At 38.8% G+C, this 22,864-nt stretch overlaps 1 protein-coding gene across 1 annotated transcript in view; it reads left to right on the plus strand.

Annotated features, from left to right (window-relative positions):
* The first annotated feature begins 640 nt into the window (after positions 1-640).
* The window catches only part of RpL24-like (ribosomal protein L24-like), a 41,056-nt gene continuing 18,832 nt past the window's right edge, over positions 641-22,864 (plus strand). Inside the window, exons 1-2 of the mRNA XM_090368555.1 lie at positions 641-780; positions 19,449-19,635. Coding sequence (XP_090224681.1) covers positions 700-780; positions 19,449-19,635 — 268 coding nt within the window. The 5' untranslated portion in view covers positions 641-699. The remainder of the gene's footprint in view (positions 781-19,448; positions 19,636-22,864) is intronic.

Here is a 22,864-nt window from a genome sequence, read left to right on the forward strand (position 1 = left end):
AAAATCAATTATTGATATCATTCAGGATCTCCCTCAGATCTTTGCATTTTTCAATAACAGTGTTTTTACTGAAATTTAAATCAAGAGAAGTGCGATCTTGAGACCAATCTTGGGACCAGAAGTATAGAAATAATAAATTTTGAGATAACGATCATCTACTATCATCAAAAAATGATTTATATCTAATACTCTTCGTTTTATGGCAAGTTTCCTACAACCCCATCTAAACATATCAGTTTTACATTTACTTTTTGTAAGCTGCATTTCAAGTTTGCAAACTTCACAAAAATCTGTATTTTGCAAAATGTGATTTTCGCCAACCAAGAAATCAATATTGCCACTGCATAAATTCATCAACTCCGTTAAACGGTGGTTGTTATTTTTGACTCCTTCCTCAGAATAAACTGCATTTGATATGCAATTTGGAAGTTTTTGTTTGGACATAATGTAGGGGTTTTAAAAATTTTTGAGGTACCCATTATTTTTTATGGCACCAATTAATAGATTTAACCCAAATGAAAATTTAAAAATTTGGCGGGTTAAGTGTTAAAAATAGCGGATTTGAGAATGCGGCTAGCGGAAAATATTATTAAGAGTTGGCAACACTACTCTGTGGTTATGCGTTTGCAGCGCCGCTATTCAAGGAGATTTCCGTTGTGGCCAGTTTATGTGTTTTGTACGTGAGTGTAATTATTGAAAATGAGAGTGGAAAGATGTTACTTCTGTTCTTCACCTCTTTATCCTGGTCATGGAACACAGTTTATTCGGAATGATTGCAAGGTAAATTATATACGCACGTTCATTCATTATTTGTGTCCTATAATGTGTTGCATAATTTCCATACCTGTAATGACTGTGCGGCTAGGGATGGAGGATCGGTCACCAAGGTTATGCAAATTACTAAATTTTATTCTCCCTCATTAACTCCTGTCCCTGCGCTCATTAAAGTTGTAAAAAAAGTGATTTGGCACCAAAGCGAGATGTGAAAATTTCAGTGAATTTGAGTCAACTTGAAGCTGAACCGAAAAATGCCCGAGCTGTTGCCTACTGAATCCCATAAGCCAGGATGTCGAGTTCTCTATATTCAATGTAATGAAATTATGGCTTGTATGTACAAATTTCGGTTTGTTTCGACACAGCTCTACAAATCTTGTCGCCATTGGCAAATAAGAAATCCAGCTTAGCGACGAGCATTCCATACGCGGTCTAGCAGCTGTGAAGTTGAACTGCGAGTTCTTTGTTTTTTTTAGGATCAGTTTGCTCTGTATTTCGCCAGAGGTTACCATGATTTTCGTGATGAAATTCGTGAGTTTGTGGGTAGTAAATAATGGCTAGTGCTCAAAACAGAAGGAACTGGAAAGTTGCTGTAGAGGCCTTCATCCTGCAGTGGATTGAAAATGGCTGATGATACCATGATTTTCCACAGGGGGCTAAGAAGTGATGGACCCTTATGGACTACTATCGACGCTGAGCTTTCGATGCCATTTATCCATTTTGTAATTATTTTGTATCCATTTGATCAGCAAAAAAATAAATATTGGTCATTCGTTAAGACGTCATATCGTTTATGGAGCTCAGTTCGCCTTCACAATGGTCATAAGTAACGTGTCCATAACTCACCTAGTGATCCGCTATTTATCTCGTTTTTATTTTTTTGTTTTTTTTATTGGTGTTGCTTCCATAAGATGATAATTAATTTAAATAATAGATAAACGGTTAATTGCATAAAGAAATTGAAAAGCATTGAATTTTCACATTATTTAATTATCAGCAGGCTGTCCAATTTCATAGTTACAGCATATCAGCTGCTTAGTGTTATTTATTTTATTATTTTGAATTTTAGTATGCTGTTCCCCTCCCTCCACTTAGTGACCAACATTGGAAGGTGACGCCTAAACATTAAAGTTCCAATAGGTACCATAGTGCCCACTAAGGCTTTTTCGGGTCCTCACAGGAAGAAGTAATATGGGTAGGAAAAGTACATAAGATTGCAAGGTACCTAAGATTGCATAACTTGCAAGGTGCATTAACCTTGCAAGCTGTGGTAAGCAGTAACCCCCTAGTGAGAGGGTCTACTGCTTACTACTTACTACTTATTATAGCATGCAAGAACACAATGTGATTGTGCTCACTGTACTTCCATATCATGAGGTTGCTGTTTTCTCTTCCACTTCATGGTTTTTTATACTTGGAATTCTCTACACTAATTGTCTTTTATACCCCAAATTGGGCAGTTGTTACCTTCCACTCTCTCAAATTCAAATGTCCTCATAGGGGATCAGCGTTACAATTTTTGTTATGTACAGAATTGATGTAAGAATTGATGTGTTTCATATATATGAACTAATTTCAAAATAAGCTGTCCCAAGACTGGCTATCTATGACAGCTTTTAACTAGTGTAACTACTTTTTACGAATTTTTTTTTTTTTTTTTTTTACAAACAAATAGTAATAAAAAAAAAGGAGAGTATTTAATTTTAATATTACATTTTGTAATACTTATAAAATCTCTGATGTTAATTTATTTGTGATGAAATATTTATTTATTTTTTTAATGTGAAGGTATATTCTTATGTGCACTGCAGTTGACCAAAATATTTTTTGTGATTGACCAATTGCCAGTTCTGTTGTAATGCCACCTGTGCTCTGTGGGAGTTGGTTTATTATTTATATGGGGAGCTTTGATAAACTTAATTTTGGGCCTTCTTAATATACCAAGTTTTCTTTGGGACCCTACAGGTAGTTGTTATACACACATATTTGTATTGATATCCAACTGGTACCTCAACCTCCCGAAGCCCACAAGCACCTGCTGTGTACTTAGACCAGGAGATCTCAGTTCTGAGGCTTATTCTTTCTTACTTTCCCATCCACGATAGTATCGTTGAGTATTTTAGGCTGTGTGTTTTCTCTAGAATAATAGAACTCATTGGATAAGGTAAACAAAAATAGATTTAATTTTCAATTCTAAGGAATTTAATATAATACAACATCTAATTGACATGCATATACATATTAAAATATAATTACAATTTACGTTACCTCTTCTATATGTACACATGGCTGCTCTAGGATAAAGATATGGCTTCAGTTTCTTATACCTCTCTTTAACCTCTTTACACAGGTTATTAATATTTAAGATACCTATATATTCATATGTAAATTTATAAATTTTGAGATCTACCATACAGCCTATAGCCTGGAATTACAATCCTTCTCAATCTCTTATACTTACGTTAGGAGCCTAAAGTGCTTATACGTATTAGGGATGACATAGCATTCTCACTGTTGCTAAAATTCTCTGGTTATAATCCAGGATTACAAACTCTTATATTACCAGTGCTTTTAGTTCATCAAGAGCTTAGTGAACCTTTAACTTCTATTGCTATTATTATTTTAACACGGGCATTCTTTTGCTTTTAAAATCTACTGGTTATATATACTTATTACTTGTTCAATATAAATTTCGGGTACAGATGACTCATCAAGTTTTCACATGCTTTAATTCCTTCCCTTTATAATCAACAAAAAAACTTTGCTGTCCTTGTTATACTTCCCTTCTTTACCTCAGTAGGTATTCTCCTATCGGGGTTCCTATGTCCTGCAGTCTTCCAAGTGGTTTCTTCGAATAACTGGACTGTCTCCTTCCCCTTCCAAATCACTCTTCTTTGCTTGAGTAGAATTGATCAGTTTCTCCATTGCCTTCTTCTATTCTTATTTTGATCCTTTTCTCTCTGGTTTCTTACTTACTCTGCTCTCGCTGCTGTACTTTTTGTTCACATCCCTTTCCCAAAATTAACCCCACTTACATACTTCATTCCTAACCTTATTGCACCTTCCTTCTGACCACCACACTTTACTATGACCGCACTCCTTACTCGGGACACACACCTTTTTTTTGCTCTTATCTCTTCTTCGCCCCCTCTCCTTGTTCTCCTGCTCTTCTTTTCCTGCCATTTTCTGTGCTTCTCTATCTTCACTTTCTGACCAATCACTTCTCTCCTTCCCCTCATTCGGATGCTGGCTTTCTACCTTTTCTGGCCCCGTCCTCATTGGACATCTATATGTTCATGGACGATGACTGTATATTTTTCTCTAGTTTCCAGAACCTTCTTTGCCATCGACCCCATTAATTTGTACTTCCATTGGTCACGCCTATTGCACGGTCATCCTTGTAATTCAAACAGGTGCACTCAACCCACATTCTGTTCACTTATAGTACTATTTCTGTTCACTTATAGTTCACTATTTTTGGCTGTTTCCTTAATATCCATAACTGTTCTTTCCCCTTGGCAATGGTCTCATTCTCCACGGACACTGTCTGTACTTTTTTCAACAAATCCCCCCAAAGAAGAGTGACTGATCTCTCTGCATGTTGATCAGCCCACTACAGTTTGGCATCTATCGCACTCTTTCAAGGATGAATTCTCCCTTGTATCGGACTTGACCCGCTAATCTGCCTTTGACGAGGTTACTCTTCTATCCCCCCCCCCCTCAGGCATTCTTATTTTTGATTCCATTCTAACTAATACTTTAATTAACATTCTCACTTAGTAAAACACTCCGCACTTTATAAATCCTACAATTCTTACCTTCTATTAACTTCCCAGGCTTATATATATATCACATACTTATACTTAGGTAAGATTTGCATCTTATAGCTCCATATCAGTGTGATTGTTTCTGCATTTGTAGCTTTTGTGAAAACAGTGTGAAATAAACTGAAACTGATTGACTGTTAAATGTTGGCATTACCCAGAAAATATATAATATATACTATATCGGTGGGGTTCCTCTGTAGCCATGTTGGCAGGAGCAGCAGTGTGTAGCACACGCTTCTTGATTAGACCGGGATTCGAGCCCGTGACCACCAAATAATGCGGAAAGGTCAGGGAATGACCACCACATATCCCCGGAGCAATATGGCCTTAGTTGCTAATGCTCCTAAAAACCAAATAACAAACAAACTATATCGGTGTCTTTCTGCCCACGATGTTTGAATCCTTGTGGGTATTTGGAAGGTGCTGCAGCTGTTCAGTATCTGCTTTTAAAGAAAATGTAACAAAGCTATACAATTATCTTTTGATTGAATGTCCTTGATAATGACTTGATACTCAGTAGAATTCAGGGCAGGAGTTAATTGAAATAGTGGTTAGTACTGGTAGTGGCAGATGATGCAAAGAAGCAAGCTTATAAATCATCAACAAATAAAAAAAAAAAAAAAAGCTGCACACTTCACACATCCGTACCCTCCTAGAATTTGCCCAGTTCTTCCCTGAATTTATTCACAACACCCACAACAACAGATGAAAGTTTGTTCCAACAAATAACCACCTGTTGGCTGAAGGCAAACTTTCCCACATCTGTCCTGCAACCATCCTTCCTCAATTTGAATTTATACCCCCTAATGTGTGTGGTCTCAGGAAGAGGGAGAATGCCATCAACATTTAGCTTTATCAATCCATTGAAGGCTTTAAAACACCTCAATCAGATCTCTCAACAGGTACCTACCTAGTTTCCAGATGCTGCAGTTTGCCAAACTGAAACCTTCCTTGGTAAGAGCACCATTTTGTTCCCTTCACCAATCTGGTTGCCCTGCTCTGCGCCCATTCCAGTGGATCTATATCACTTCCTAAAGTGAGGCCTCCAGACCTGTATACGCTACTCAAGATGCAGTCTAATCATGAACATGTAGAAGGGGATAATCACTTCCTTTTCCCTGCTAGCAAAATCTGCATATCATTGACAAAACCCCATCAGTTGTACCAACAGCCTGTCTGTACTGCTCAGAGAATTTCACATCTGATTGTGCAATTGGTATATTAATCTGGGATTACTGATACCCATATGCAGTACCTTACATTTGTCAATGTTAAACTTCAACTACCATATCTCAGTCCGGTGACCTAATTTTCCTTAATCTTGTTGCAGTAGCTCTCCCCAATTACTGTCATTAAACACCCTGCTAATCTTTGTCTCATCTGCAAATTTAGACATTAAGCCTGATATACCTTCATCAATATCATTCATAAATATTAAAAACAAAAATGGGCCCCACAGTTGAACGGTGGGGGATTCCATTAATAACATTAATCTATGAAGAGCAGTGCTCATTGACAACCACTCTTGTCTTCTCCCACTTAACCATCTCTTTATTTATATCAGTAATGTATCCTTAAGGTTAAATTGCTCCAGTTTGTACAGCCTAGTAGTCTTTTATGTGCAACAGTATCAAAATCTTTCCCGAAATCCAAGTATTTTTTGCATTCACTTTCTTGGTTACTGCATTATAGTATCCAGTTAGATAAGACTGTCCCTTAACAATTCCGTGCTCTAACTTCAATGTAATTGCATTCCTAGCTAGATGGGCCTGCATTACTATTTTCAATAAATAAATTTTCTGTTTATACTCCGGCATGACAACCAAGTCAGTAGAGTTTACAATAAATCGTCAATACAAATATTTATCGTATTTAGTAGTCACGGGCTTGAACCCCGGTCCACTCAAAGAATGCGTGCTGTGCACTCTTGCTCCTGACCACTGGGCTACGTCAGGCCTGGCAGTGGCTCCTTTATTTTCCCTGGAACCGATGTTAAACTAACAGGTCTGTAATTACTAATGTCATCTTTTGATCCCATTTGTCAATTTGGGGATACTTTCACACATTTCCAGTCTATATGGACCTTTCCTGAATCCAAGGGTGCTTTCATAATTAAGGCTAAATGGCTTTTACAAGGGGCATTCAATAAATTATCTACCTACCTATGAAGGAAATGAGATAGAAGCAAAAATCTGGTTTTATTTTTCAGTGTAACTCCCCTGAACTTTAATACATTTGTTCCATTTTGTTGGCAATGAGGAAATACCAGACAAATAAAATTATTTTCATGTCCATCAAAGAATGCAGAAACAGCAGATTTCAGTTCATTATCATCAGCAAAGCGATGTCCATTAAATTTTTCTTGAGATGTCAAAACAGGAACTAGACTGGGTGGGGGGGACCAGTTCCAGACTAAAGTGGATGGGTAAGTTCTGTAAAGTCAGTCTCTTAAAGTAGCAGGAACAGCATGTGACCTATACCCTGATGCAGCATCCGAAAAAATGGTGGCCATAACCTTGCCAGCCGAAGGTTGTATCTGAAATTATTTCGGTGGGGGAGAACCCATGTGCTTCCATTGTATTGATTCTTGCTTGGTCTCAGGATCCCAGTGATGAACCCATGTTTCATCATGCCTGACAATTCTGGAGATGGAAGTTTCAGAATCCCTTCCATAAAGCTCTAAATTCTCCTTATAACTCTGTACTCCAAATTGCTTCTGCACAGGGATCAGAAATCTGGGACCCCCTTGTACTGACGTTAGTCATCCTCATATGTTCATGGAAGATGGTTATAACTGTTCCCTAAGATATGTAACATTTCCTTGAAATGTGGGACACATTTAAATGTCTGTCATTCAACACAAGGGTTTCCACAGCTTGGCATGTTTCTGAAGTGGTTGCCTTCGTGGATGTGGATCATTTTCAATGAACTCTCTACCCCACTTGAATTGTTTTGACCTGAATTTCACCTGGTACTCTGAAGGTACGCTGTTGCCATACATAGCCACCATCCTTTCATGAATGACCTTTGGCCCATTTCCTTCTTTGATGAGAAACTTGATGACTGAATGATGCTCCAATTTCAGCAAATTCATAATTTGATACAGGTGTCTTCCTTCTTTCTGTTACAGTAGCACAACTTAAAAACATAGTGGGATCAAAATTAATAATTCAAGTTGAGGTATTGTAGGAACATGGTAATCATGAATCATTGAAATATAACTATGGGAAGTACCTTAGGTAGATAATTTGTTGAATGCCCATTGTACCCCCTTTGCTGCCTCCCTTAATATAACTGAACAGATTCCATCAACCCCAGCTGCCTTTTTTATGTTTAGCTTCAACAATTTCACTTCCACTTTCCTTTCAGTTATCACAAAGTATTTTAGCTTCCTGTTAGAGTGTGATTTATTTCTGGCACCTCCTTCCCTAAATAAATCCTCATGTGTGAATGTAGATGCAAAATACCTATTCAGTTTATCAGCAATCTGAGCATTGTCATCAATGGTTAACCCATTGACTTCAAGTGTTCCAGTGTGATTCAACCCCTTCTTTCTACTTAATATAAGCATAGAAGTCTTTGCTGCTGTTTTTTGCATTCTTTGCCAGAGAGTTCTCATAATCTGTCTTAGCTAACTTTGTTTGTTACTTGATTACAGACTAATTTATATATATACCACAAGCTTTTGTATCACCCAATAATTTGTATGCACACATTTTTATTCTCTGTCAAAAGTCAGAGTTCATCTGACATCCATTTAGATGTTGTCTTAAAGGCTAGTATGATCACTTCTATGATTACTTCCCTGAGCATTTAGAATTTTCCATTGGTAACATTATCAGTTGGTCACCCTTATGAAAACAAAAGCACTTCCCTTTACCTTTTACAGTAGTTACGTCTTTAATTAAATTCCAAATTAGTACCCTACGATCGCTGCCATCCAGTGGGTCTTTTACTTGCATATTCCTAATGCACAAAGAATTGCTGCTGATAACCCGATGAGCCAATCTGGTTATTAACAGTGATTAGTATTGCTTACTGCAATGCTGATTGGAAGAAGCAATACTAATCCTCTTCCCCTTGTTGCCTCTAACATGCTGCTGTGGCAAATAGTCATCTAATAAATCTACAAAAGTCTTGCTAATGTGCAAGTGACAAACTCAACTATTCCATTCAATGTCTGCAAAGTTAAAAACCCCATTATAAGACAGTTTGGTTTACCTGTCCACTTTATTTCTCTGTATCATTTGGTGTACTCATCACATTCAGTAGGCCTATAGCACACTCTTACTCTCATTTTTGTTTTCCAGGTGCTTATGTCACACCAAACTGACTCAACATTGCACTGATCGCCCATGTTGACTGGATGCACTGCCTTAAATTTAATGTTTCTTAATTAGGAACATAATCTCCCACCCCTCTTTTTTTCTGTATACACCATACTTCCATATTCAAATTTAGTATCACTTATGTCTGAGTGAAACTATGTTTCTGATATTCCTACAATTTCTGCATTTGATGACTTAATCAGTACTTTAAATTCATCAAATTTATTTACAATGCTCCTAGCATTAGGTACATTCAAGTATATATGCACATGTTCTTACTCTGAATTACCTTACACAGCCCATGTATTTACTTGTTCCATGATGATCCACAGCAGGGCTTGTAATGCTCAACACCTTGCTTTCCATGCTGCTGCATGGAAAGTAGAAAGAGTGCAAGAATCACCTTTCATCTCTGCCTGCGGCTCTAGTTAATCTGTTAGTCTGTGTATTCCCCCCCCCCCAAAGTTAGCAGTTTTCCAAACCACCTGTCACTGTCTTGATAGTAACAGCAAATAACCCACAAGCTTGCGCATTCTCATGAGGTGTGAATTGATCGACAAAGCCTTAATGTATTCCCTCATGTTGTGTCTGAGAATTGCATCTTTTAAATTGAATCCTAGCTGACAACTTTCTGAACATTGCATTGTATTCCCTTTGGTTCTCCCCTGCTGTGGCTCAGGGGAGAACTGAAAGGAGCGATTATCTTATGCTTCATGGCCTGCAATATTTGTGGATTTCTGGGACAGGACACACAACCAAGACGGATGTGTGCATGTGTTCGATGCAGTGTGTATGAAAAAATAAGGGGTCATATTGGGATTCTGATGGGCATTGAGAGCTTGAAGAGTAGGGTGGACGCTCTTGAAAGTATCAAAATGGGGGGGGGCATCAAGCTCTCAGCTGTCCAACATAATACCAGAGCTCATAATCGTGCATCTGGCAACACAGCAGTAGTTCCCAAGGCTGAATGCCCTCGTTTCACATTAGGTAGTTATTGTTAGTAACTCTATTGTCAGAGATGGAAAATATATTGTTCAAGGATAAGTGGAATAGAATCAGGGTGCATCTTCTAGGAGAAAAAGTAGATGACACTGTAGAGCAGATATCATCTTTTAAGGGCTCAAAAGGTGATATTGCTGTACACTTTAGCACTAATGATATTAAGAGTGAGGAATCTGAGAATTTTTCCTACCACTGAAGTCAGAATAACCAGTTTGTAGTTACCAATTTAGTTCTTATGTATTGGTGATATTTTAGCACTTCTCAAATTCAAAGGAATCTCTTCCAAGTTCAAAGATGCCTTTGTAATTATGTTCAATGGTTCAATACACTGCCTGGTGGCTTCCCTCAAAATTATTGGGTATATGTCATCAGCTCTAGGAGTCTTACTTGCCTTTATACTCAAGTTTTTCTAATAAACAGTCATCTGTAATTTCAAAATTACTAATTTCGTGTCTCTCCCTCATGTGCACGCTTCTTCTCAGCATGAAGGATCTTTCTTTAGTAAAGACAGATGCAAAGTACTTGTTTGATTCATCTGCAGTATCAGCTAGGTTGCTTAAAGATTTTCCCATACCTAGTGCACAAGTGTCCGATCTGGTTTGCTTTTTAATTCCTTGTATTCACATTCATTAAAAATTCCTTGTCCCATTCTTTGTCCTTTAAGCCAGTGCTTTCTGACATACAGCCATGGCCTCTCTAAACTTATCTTTAGTACTATTACAAACCAACTTGTAGCTTTTGTAGGCTTCAATACTTTTTATTGCCCTGTAACTATCCTGTGCTATCGTTTCTGTTCTATTTGACCAGCCAGTTCTGCATTCATCCATTTCGGCATCATCCTCCTGTGATATTTTCCTAATGGTATGTATGTGTTCATAGCTTCTGTGATTTTTGCTTAAATGGTAGTAGTAGTAGTAGTAGTGGCATGTGATGCAAGAAAGCAAGTGTATGAGCTTATGCAGCATCAGCCAAAAAAAAAAAAAAAATCACACCATTCCCTCCAAATGCCTGTCCAGTTCCTCCTTAAATTTATTTAACCTGTCAACTTCCACAACGACAGATGGAAGTTTGTTCCAGCAATTAATCACCCGCTGGCTAAAGGCAAATTTCCGCACGTCTATTCTACATCTGTCTTTTCTTAATTTGAATTTGTGCCCCCTTAGGTTTGTAATCTGAACAAGTGGAAGGATCCCATCAGAATTCAGCGTGCTGAACCCATTCAAGGCCTTATACACCTCAATCAGATCACCGTGCAGGTGCCTAGTCTCCAGCCACTGCAATTTGCAGAACTTGAGCTTCTCTTGGTAAGAGGATCCCTTTATTCCCCTCACCAATCTTGTTGCCCTTCTCTGTACACGCTCAAGTAAATCTACATCCTTCCTAAAATGAGGCCTCCAGACCTGTACGCATTACTCAAGGCGTGGCTTGACCATTGCTTTATACAGAGGGACAATCACCTCCTTCCTGCTAGCAAAATTCCTATATATTATTGACAAAACCCCATGACCTGCCCTGGCAGCCTGTCTGCATTGCTCAGAAAACTTCATATCTGACTGCACAATTACTCCCAGGTCTTTCATTTTCTACCACCTTAAGTGTAGTACCACACAGTTGGTACGTTTCTCTGGGGTTACTTCTACCCATATGCAGTACTTTACATTTGTCAAGGTTAAACTTCAGTTGCCACTTCTTAGCCCATCTGCCCAAATTATCTAGATCCTGTTGCAGTAGCACACTGCCATTACTTTCATTAACAACCCTGCCAACCTTTGTATCATCTGCAAACTTCAACACTAAGCCTGATATACCTTCATCAATATCATTGATAAATATACAAAACAACAGTGGACCCAACACCGAACCCTGTGGGACTCCACGAATAACATTAGTCCACCAAGAGCAGCACCCATTGATTACTACCTTCAGTCTTCTCCCACTTAACCATCCTTTTATCCATTGTAGCAACTTACCCTTAATACCATTCTGCTCCAATTTGTACAATAGTCTTCCATGCGCAACAGTGTCAAAAGCTTTATTGAAATCCAAATATATGATATTACTCGTGTCACCCTTCAATCCCCCTTTGTGAATTGGGGATACATTTGCACATCTCCAGTCTGTGGGAACCTCCCCTGAGTGCAAGGATGCTCTCATAATTATGGCTAAGGGTTTGCTTAGTTGCTTTGCCGCCTCCTTTAATATAACTGGATAGATCCCATTCACCCCAGGTGCTTTTCTTATGTTTAACTTCAACAATTTCTCCTCCACTTTGCTTTCAGTTATTATAAAATCATTAAGTAACCCTACAATTTGATAACCTTCTGCCATTTTCAAACCTTAATAATTCCTCGTGTGAATGTAGATGCAAAATACTCATTCAGTTTGTTTGCTATCTGAGCAGAATCATCAACAGTCGAACCATCGATGTCAAGTGGACAATCAGATTCATCCCCTTCCTTTTAGAGTTTATATAAGTAAAGAAATCCTTGCTGTTTTTCTTAGCATCTTTTGCCAAGGATTTCTCGTAATCTGCCTCCGCCTGCCTAACCTCCTTTGTGACCTGATTACAGACTAGCTTATATCTGCTATAGGCTTCTGAGTCGCTTGATAATTTATATGCATCCCATGCATTTTTCTTCTCTGTTACGAGTCTCATTAGTTCATTAGATAACCATTTAGGTCTAAACCTTGAACAATATTTGTTAATGGGTATGAAACTTTTAGTAGCATCCACGATTAATTCCTTGAATGCTTCCCACTTAGAATTTACTGTTGGTAACATTGTCAGTTGATCCCACTGTACTCACCTTTACGGAAGCAAAAACCCTTTCCTTTACCCCTGATGGTAATTAAATCTTTAAGTAAATTCCACATCAGTACACTGTGATTACTGCCACCTAGTGGTTCCTTTATCTGCAAATTCTTAATACACGAATGATCACTGCTAATAACCAGATCAAGAGTATTACTTTCTCTGGTTGCCTCTCGAACATTCCGCTGCAGAAAACAATCATCCAATAAATCCACAAAAGTCTGACTAGTGTGTGTGTGACCAACCCACAAGTTCCAGTCAATATCTGGGAAGTTAAAATCCCCTATTATAAGACATTCCGATTTACTAGCCCACTCTATTTCTCTGTACAATTGTTCACTGTACTCATTCGAGTCATTAGGCCTATAACACACTCCTACTCTCATTTTTGCTTTCGCAGTGCTTATGTCACACCAAACTGACCCAACAGTGCACTGTTCATCTATATCAACTGGATGCACTTCTTTTGATTTTATGTTTTTCTTAATTAACAGCATAACACCTCCTCCCTTTCTATCCTGTCTATCCTTTCTGTACACATTGTACTCCCCAAATTCCAGTTCAGCATTCCTTATATCTGTGTGACACCACGTCTCTGCTATCCCAACAATATCCGCCTTTGATGTCTTGACCAACACTTCAAATTCATCAAATTTATTTACTATACTTCTAGCATTGGTATACATGCAAGCATACACGCTCCTATTCCTAGTTAACCTAACACATCCCATATACCCACCTATTTCAGGATGACTGCCATCTGTCCCTGAAACCCCCAACACCCCACGCTCCAGGTCGCTACTTATTCTAATAGAAGTTGTGCAAGAATCACCTTCACCTCTGCCTACGGCTACTGTTAAACTATTAGTCCTTGTATCCTCCCAAGCTATCAGTTTTCCGACCCACCTAACGCTGCCTCGATAGCATCAGCAAATATTCTTGCACCCTTTCTATTTAAGTGTATCCCATCCCTATAGAAGCAGTCTCTCCTGTTAACAAGTACAGTCCAGGCTGAAAAATGGTATTCCATAATTCAAGTGTATTTTCTGCAGTCTGCCCAATTAATAGATGCCATATATTGCCTTAAACTGTCAAAATCCTCTCATCTGAAATTAAAACCTGTAAAATTTTCCGCTATAAAAACAGTGGTAAGGCAGGGGATAAACACCCTAACAAAGAATAACGATAACGAAGGCATTCACAATAATCACCCAATCACAGAACTTGACCATACAATATCTCTGTTTAAGGCCATGCCCATTGTGCGGAGAACTTGTACCCAAGATCTGGAGTTTAGCCATAATACATATGTAATTTATCAACTGTACTTTTTATTTATAATGTGTTATTTGTTTATAATATAAGGAATATTTATAATAAAAAAGGGAGTTTATTAACTACAATCATTATTTATAATAGAATTTTTATTCTTATAATATTTTGTTTATTCATAATATACAATTATGCTCCTAACAAAAAATATTACAATAATATAAGTGCCAACTCAGCATTCTGATAGGCGTCTGTGAGAGTTTGAGGTGTAGGGTAAATGCCCTGGAAGAAATTAATATGAGAGCCCATCAAGCTCTCAGCTGCCCAACTCACTGCCAGGTTAGGTTATGTTAGGCAACACAGAGGCAATCTCCAAAGCAGAATGCGCTGGTCTAACAGGAAATAGTTATTGTCGGTGACTCTATTGTCAGGAAGATGGGGAATATATTATGCAAAAAGGATAGGTTGAACAGGGTCAGGGTATGTCTGCCAGGGGCAAAAGTTGATGATGATGTTGTAGGGTGGATATCATCTTTTAAGGGCACAAAAGGTGATATTGTTGTACACATTGGCACTAATGACCTTAAGAGGAAGAGATCTGCAGATGTACTTAACAAGTACAGGCAATTCTGGAAAAAAGTTGCGAGTCAGGGTTAAATTTGAAAGTGTCTGCAGTTCTGCCCAAACACAAAAGGAGGGAGTATATATGATGAGAGCCTTGTCAATCAATTTGGCCCTGGAGAGATTGTGCAAGACTTACAGGGTAGAATTTTTTTTCAGCGTGGTCTGTGCTTGCTAACAGGAGAGACAGCTTGTACAGGGATGGGATACACTTAAATAGAAAGGGTGCAAGAATATTTGCTGATGCTATTGAGGCAGTGTTAGGTGGGTTGGAAACTGCTAAATTGGTGGGATTCACAGACTAAAAGATTAACAATAGCTGCAGGCAAAGTTGAAAGTGATTCTTTCACTGCTTCTATTGTGATGAGCAGCAGCCTAGAGAGAAAGTTGCTGGGACTTCAAGAGCTGCTGGGAGTCATCACGGAACACGTAAATACATGGGAGGTGTTAGGGTAACTAAGTGCATGTATACTTGCATGTACACTAATGCTAGAAGTATAGTAAATAAAATTAATGAATTTGAAGTGCTGATCAAGACATCAAAGGCAGATATTGTTGGGATAACAGAGACATGGTGTAACACAGATATAAGAAGTGCAGAATTGAATTTGGGGATTACAATGTGTACAGAAAGGACAGACAGGGTAGGAAGGGAGGAGGGCTTATGCTGTTTGTTAAGAAATGCAAAATCTAAGGAAGTGCATCCAGTTGACACAGGTAGACAGTGCAATGTTGAATCTGTTTGGTGTGACATTAGCACTGGGAAAGAGAAAATAAAAGGAGTATGTTATAGGTCTAATGAGTAGAATGAACAGTTGTGCAGAGAAATAGAATGGACCAGTAAATCAGAATATCTTATAATGGCAGATTTTAACTTTCCAGATATTGACTGGAACTTGTGGGTTGGTCACTCCCAAGCTCGCAAGACTTTTGTGGATTTATTGGAGGATTATTTTCAAAAGAACATGCTCGGGGGGGACAACCAGAGGGAGTAATACCCATGATCTGATTATCAGCAGTGATTATTCATGCATTAAGAATATGTGGATAAAGGAACCAATAGGTGATAGTGATCATAGTGTACTGATATGGGATTTACTTAAAGATGTAACTACCAACAAGGGTAAAGGGAAGGCTTTTTGTTTTCGTAAAGGTTACTACAGTGGTCTCAGACAGTTTTTAAATTCTATACAGTGGGATCAACTGATGATGTTACCAACGTTGAATTCTAAATGGGCAGTAACTTAATCTTGGAGGCTACTAGGCTTTTCATACCAACTAAGAAATACTGTTCGAGGTTCAGGCCTAAATGGAAGTTGGATGAATAAATAATAAATTCGTGGCAGAAAAGAAAAATGCATGGGATGCATATAAATTATCAGGAGACACAGAAGCCTATGGCAAATATAAACTAGTCTGTAATCAAGTCACAAAGAAGGTTAGGCAGGCGAAGACAGATTACGAGAAATCTTTGGCAAAGGACACACAGAAAAACAGCAGAGTTCTTTACTTATGTAAACTCTAGAAGGAAGGGAATGAATCAGATTGGTCCACTTAACATAGATGGTTCAACTATTGATGATCCTGCTCAAGTAGCTGATAAACTGAATGAGTATTTTGCATCTACATTCACACATGAGGAGTTATTCAAGGAGAGTAATGTCAGAAGTTTATCAAACTCTAGCAGGGTGATAAGTGATTTTGAAATAACTGAGAGCAAAGTGGAGGAGAAATTGTTGTTATTTGGTTTTTAGGAGCATTAGCAACTAAGACCATATTGCTCCGGGTATATGCGGTGGTCAATCCCTGACCTTTCCGCATCCTCCGTATTTGGTGGCTCACGGGCTCGAACCCCGGTCTAATCCAGAAGCCTGTGCTATGCACTGCTGCTCCTGCCCACCTGGCTACGGAGGCGCCTAGAGGAGGAGAAATTGTTGAAGTTAATCATAAAAAAAGGCATCTTGGGCCGATGGAATCTATCCAGTTATAATGGAGGCAGCAAGGGAAGTAAGCAAACCCTTAGCCATAATTATGGGAGCATCCTTAGAGTCAGGGGAGGTCTCCAATGACTGGAGATGTGCAAATGTATCCTTAATTCACAAAGGTGGTTCAAAGGGTGACACAAATAATTATAGACCTGTTAGTTTAACTTCTGTTTTGGAAAAATAATGGAGTCACTGGTTAAAGAAATGATGCAGGATCACCTAGACAAGACTGCAGTAATAGTTCAGACACAGCATGGGTTTGTTAAGGAGAAGTCTTGTCTGACCAATTTGATTTTATACTACAATGAGGTCACAAAGGAACTGGATGCAAAAAATGATTTTGATATCATAAACTTGGATTTCAGGAAAGCTTTTGATACTGTTGCACATGGAAGACTGCTGTAAAAATTGCAACAGTATGGCATTAAGGGCAAGTTGCTGCAGTGGATAAAGTGATGGTTGAGTGGGTGATGGCAGAGAGTTGTAATCAATGGACACTGCTCAACGTGGACTAATGTTATAAGTGGAGTAACCAATGGTTTGGTGCTGGGACCATTGTTGTTTTGTGTATTTATCAATGATATTGATGAAGGTATGTCGGGCTTAATGTCCAAGTTTGCAGATGATACAAAGGTTGGTAGGGTTAGTAAAGGACAGTATGCTACTGCAACAGGATCTAGAAAATTTAGGCAGATGGGCTGAGAGTGGCAACTGAAGTTTAACATTGACAAATGTAAATTACTCCATAATATGGGCAGCAGTAACTCAAGAGAAACATACCGTGTGGTACTATACTCAGGGAGGTGGAGAATGAAAAAGACTTGGGGGTAATTGTGAAGTCAGATATGAAGTTCTCTGAACAGTGCAGATGGGCTGCCAGAGCAGGTCATGAAGTTTTGTCAATGATATATAGCAATTTTGCTAGCAGAGACAAGGAGGTGATTATCATTTTATATAATACAGTGGTCAGACCACACCTTGAGTACTGCATACAAGTCCGGAGGCCTCATTTTAGGAAGGATGTAGAATTGCTAGAACGAGTACAGAGAAGGGCAAGAAGATTGGTGAGAGGAACAAAGGAGTGCGGTTATGAAGAAAGGCTTAAGTTCTGAAAGTTGCAGCATCTGGAGACTAGGCACCTGCAAGGTGATCTGATCGAGGTGTATAAGGGCTTGAATGGTTTGAGACAGGCTCAATGCTGCTGATGGGATACTTCTGCTTCCTCAAATTAAGAACCTGAGGGGACATAGATTCAAATTGAGGAAAGCGAGTTGTAGAATAGATGTGTGAAAGTTTGCCTTTAGCCAGTGGGTAGTTGATTGCTGGCACAGACTTCCATCTGTTGTTGTGGAAGTTGATAGCTTAAATAAATTGAAGGCTGAAAACTAACATTTGGAATGACTGGATGGATGAAATGGGAAGGGTTTTTTTTTTTTTTTGGCTGATGCTGTATAAGCTTGCTTTCTTGCATCATATACCTCAACTAATGCTAATATTATTGTCACTTAGTTTTGTGAGATCCTTGCGGATCTCACTAATTTTTTTTTTATATTAGTAATAATTTTATTTTAGAAGTGAACTTTTTGTGGTCCTCTTAACAATTTCCATGGCCCCCAATTTTATGACTTTTACCTTTGGCCCCTCAGAAATACGGCAGGGCCACTGTTGAGAACAACTGAACTACACTACTGCAATATCTTTCTTCATCTTCCAACTGATGACTGCTTGATCACTACCTGCCAATGGTTCCCATATTTTAAGCTCTGTGATATCATATAATTCATGAATAATGATGAGGTCATGTTCTAACCCCTAATATTATCTCTGACATGCTGGCACAAATAATAATCGTTTAGTTTATTTAGAAAAATTTTTCTCTAAGGTTAGTTTCGCTGCTTACTTGTTCTAATCAATCTGGGACACACTGAAGTCACCCATAATAAGACATTTGTGCTTGCTTGCTTGTCCATTCCATATGCATGTGAACAAATTTCATCTGCATGTAAAAACTCACAGCATACAGATTCTGTTCTGGTAGACATAACTTCAGACTCAGAAAAGCTCTTTTTGCACTTGGTCTGCCTTTGATAAGAAGCATGCTACCACCACTCCTTCTACCTTCCCTAAATACATACTATAGTGGAACTCATCATCCCTGATTTCTGGATGGCACCACATTTCTGTTAGCCCTATTACGTTGACATTAGTTATCATAACCAGAAGTTCAAATTCAGCCATTTTATTGATAGCACTCCTGACATTACTGTAGAACATCTTTAGGCACTTTTGTACCTAATATACATGTCAGTGGCTTCTGTAGCCAAGTGGTTTGGAGTGGGAGTGCAGCAGCACACGCTCTTTGATTAGACTGGGGTTCAAGCCTCTGACTGAATATGGTCGATCTGTCAACCCACACTGGATCAGTGTGGCAGATTATGGTCCATTCCCTCAACATAAATTGTTGAGGAGGCATCCATCCTGCAATAGATTGATAATGGCTGCAGTTTGCCTTTTTTTTTTACCTTTATTTTATGTTAGTAAGTTAGCCCATATTTTTTTTTGCACACTTGTTCTCCCTTCCCCCAAATGCTACATAAATCTTAACTTGAAGCTGCCCATCAGGAACATATTACTGGTTGAGGCTTTATAGTAATGACTTGAGTCAGTATAAAATTTTTTAACTGATGTGGTATGGTATTTGGTCATGTGAACACAGCTGAAATGTAACACAATTTTTGTATTACTAGACTTCTTCATTTACATTTTAATTAGTAACAATTTCAAATTTAAAATATTTTAAGATGTCTGTGAAAAACTCTTATGACAGGTATTTAAATTCTGTCGATCAAAATGCCATAAACTGTTCAAGAAGAAACGCAATCCTCGCAAGGCCCGTTGGACTAAAGCCTTCAGAAAAGCATCTGGTAAAGAACTTACAATTGATCCATCATTTGAATTTGAAAAGAGGCGTAATGCACCACTGAAGTATAATCGAGAACTGTGGAAAGAAACAGGTTTGTTCATTTTTTTCTTGTTTATAGAGCTATTTGGAAAAATTGCTGTCGTTGGAATTCAGGTGCATAGAAAGAAATCACATTTACTATGTCATTATAATTCATGATATTCCATAGTACAATTTAAGTTTAATTCATTTTTCAAAATGAGATCAAAATGGAATGTAAAAAATCTAGGTAGGCTGTATGGTTAACATGATTACATAGATTGGATAAGAAAATTATATTTTTGAACAGTAGCGGTATGAAATACAAGTAGGCTATATTTTACACCTTAACCTGCCGATATGTTAGGTAACCTCTGAAAATAATGTTCCTGCATTAACTGTTAATCAATGATTAAAAATCTGAAATTTTTTCTACCTTCCTAAACATGGCTGTACTCTTATTGTAAGTAGTTTCAGAATTAACTTTTTTTTTAGTTTTGCCACCATCTTTGCAATTATTTGGCTTTTGCTTAGAGGAATTTGATATGGTACCAGACAAGTTCCAACTCCATGTCTGTTTAAAGCACAATTGTTCGTTGTACTCATTGAGTCATTAGGCCTATAACACACTCCTAATCTCATTTTCCCTTTCCCAGTGCTTATGTCATACCAAACTGACTCAACATTGCACTGTCCACCCATATCAACTGTATGCATTTCCTTAGATTTTGTGTTTCTTAACTACGAGGGGGCATTCAAAAAATAAGTTACACTTGCCACCATCTCTTGGTATAATTGCACAACAAATGTGGCGCATGCGTGGAATGGAGTTCATATTGTTTGCCCCTAGTAGGCAAGTTTTGACGTAGCGGTAACAGTTGTGTAGGAGAAAGCGTTCATAATGGCAGGTCAGCTAGAATGTTACTCCAAGTTCGAGGTACGCGGAACAGTATGATTTTTGTGGGTGAATGTGTATTGTGCCGAGATTCAACATGAAATAATGCAGTGTATGGGGAAAATGCAATGTTGCGTCCAGCTGTAGTGAAGTGGAGCCAGCAGGTTGAAAGTGGTCACACAGAATTGTTCGGATGCTGATCAAAAAGGAAGGCCATCAACGTCAACCACTGCAGACAACGTAATACAGGTTGATGAAATGATTCGCAATAATCGAAGACTGACAGTCGCAGAAACAAAGGAGTTGGGTATTTCGATAGGCAGTGTTCATTCTATCGTCCATGAACATCGTGACTATCGCAAATTGTGTTCATGATGGGTCCCTCGTTCACTGACAGACGAACACCAAGGTCAACGTGTTTTGTCTTCTCTAGCCTTCCTTCAACACTATTCTGTGGGAGGCCATGACTTCTTACGCCGCATCATCACTGGCGATGAAACTTGGGTGCACCATTTCACCCCACAAACAAAGAGAGCATCTGTGGAATGGAGACACACGTCGCCTGTGCGGAAGAAATTCAAAGTTGCAGCATCAGCAGGAAAGGTCGTGGCCACTGTTTTTTCACTGTGAAGGAGTTGTTTACACAGAATTTATGGCAAAAGGCACAACAATTAATGCTGCCTCATACTGCCAAACATTACGGTCTTTGCAAACAGCCGTGAAAAACAAGAGGCCTGAAAAGTTAAGCAGAGGTGTTCTCATTCAGGACACTGCCACACAATTGCATGCACAACACAATACTTGCTCCAAAGTTTTGGATGCAGGGGGGGGGGGATATGACAATGTCTGCCGTACAGTCCCAATCTTTCGCCTTGTGACTATCACATCTTCGGCAAGCTGAGAGAACATCTTGGGAGACGATTTGCAAACAATTAGCAGGTGCAAACAGCAGTTTGACGGTGGCTGAATGACCAAGGAGTGGATTTCTATCATCAGGGAATCGAATGTTTAGTCGCACGTTCCAAGAAGTGTTTACTTCAACTCAGTGACTATGTGGAAAAGTAGTGCAAGGTATGTGCTTTCTATTGCATAATGTTACATACCTCAACAGTGGTCAAGTGTAACTTATTTTTTGAATTATCCTCCCAGCACAACCCCTCCTACCCTGTCTATCCTTTCTGTACACGTACTCCCCGAATTCCAATTCTTCACTGCTTATATCTGTGTGACACCATGTCTCTGATATCCCAACAATATCTGCCTTTGATGTCTTGATCAGCACTTCAAGTTCATCAAATTTATTTACTGTACTTCTAGTATTGGTGTGCATGCAAGTATACATGCACCTGTTCTTACTCTTAGTTACCCTAACACAGCCCATGTATTTACTTGTTCCATGATGACTCCCAGCAGCTCTTGAAATCCCCAGCAACCTGTTCTCTATGCTGCTACTCATTACAATAGAAGCAGTGCAAGAATCACTTTCGCCTCTGCCTGCGGCTACTGTTAAATCTTTTAGTCTGTGAATCCCCCCAAGCTAGCAGTTTTTCAACCCACCTAACACTGCCTCAATAGCATCAGCAATTATTCTTGCACCTTTCTATTTAAGTGTACCCTATCCCTGTAGAAGCAGTCTCTCTTGTTAACAAGCACAGACCATGCTGAAAAAAGTCTACCCCATGAGCCTTGCACAATCTCTGCAGTGCCGAATTAATTGGCAAGGCTCTCATCATATACTCCCTCTTAATCCTGTCTGGGCAGAATTGTAGACACTTTCAAATTCATCCGTAACTCACGGCTTTTTTTCAACATTAACCTGTATTTGTTAAGTAATTCTGTTGGTCTCCTACTCTTAATATCATTAGTGCCAACGTGTACAACAATATCACCTTTTGTGCTCTTAAAAGGTGATATCTGCTCTACAATGTCATCAACCTTTGCCCCTGGCAGACATGCCCTGGTCCTGTTCCACCTATTTTTGCATAATATGTTCCCCGTCTCCCTGACAATAGAGTCACCGACAATAACTAGTTCCTGTGGGACCAGCGCATTCTGACAGCTTGATGGGCCCTCATTAATTTCTTCAAGGGGATATTCCCTACACTTAAAGCTCTCATAGATGCCCATCAGAATGCTGAGTTGCCACCTAATTTCTTCACAGTCTCTGCACCTAGCACACAGACATCCTCCTTGGCTAGATCATGTCCTGTTCCAGAGTCTGAAACATTTCACAAATTGTTTAGACTGGGATGTATTGGAGAATCGCCCCCCCCCCAGGTTCTTCCCCAAGCTACAGTACTACCGCTACTTTGTGCTCGTTGCTTTGCTGCTCTAGTCCGGGTCCTGATTCCATTTAAGTATGATTTAATTAACAATGAAATTTAATAAGATTAATAAATATTGATGA

This window comes from Mastigoproctus giganteus, chromosome 2, assembly GCF_048544385.1.
Source record: "Mastigoproctus giganteus isolate SK-2022 chromosome 2, ASM4854438v1, whole genome shotgun sequence".
NCBI lineage: Eukaryota > Metazoa > Arthropoda > Arachnida > Uropygi > Thelyphonidae > Mastigoproctus > Mastigoproctus giganteus.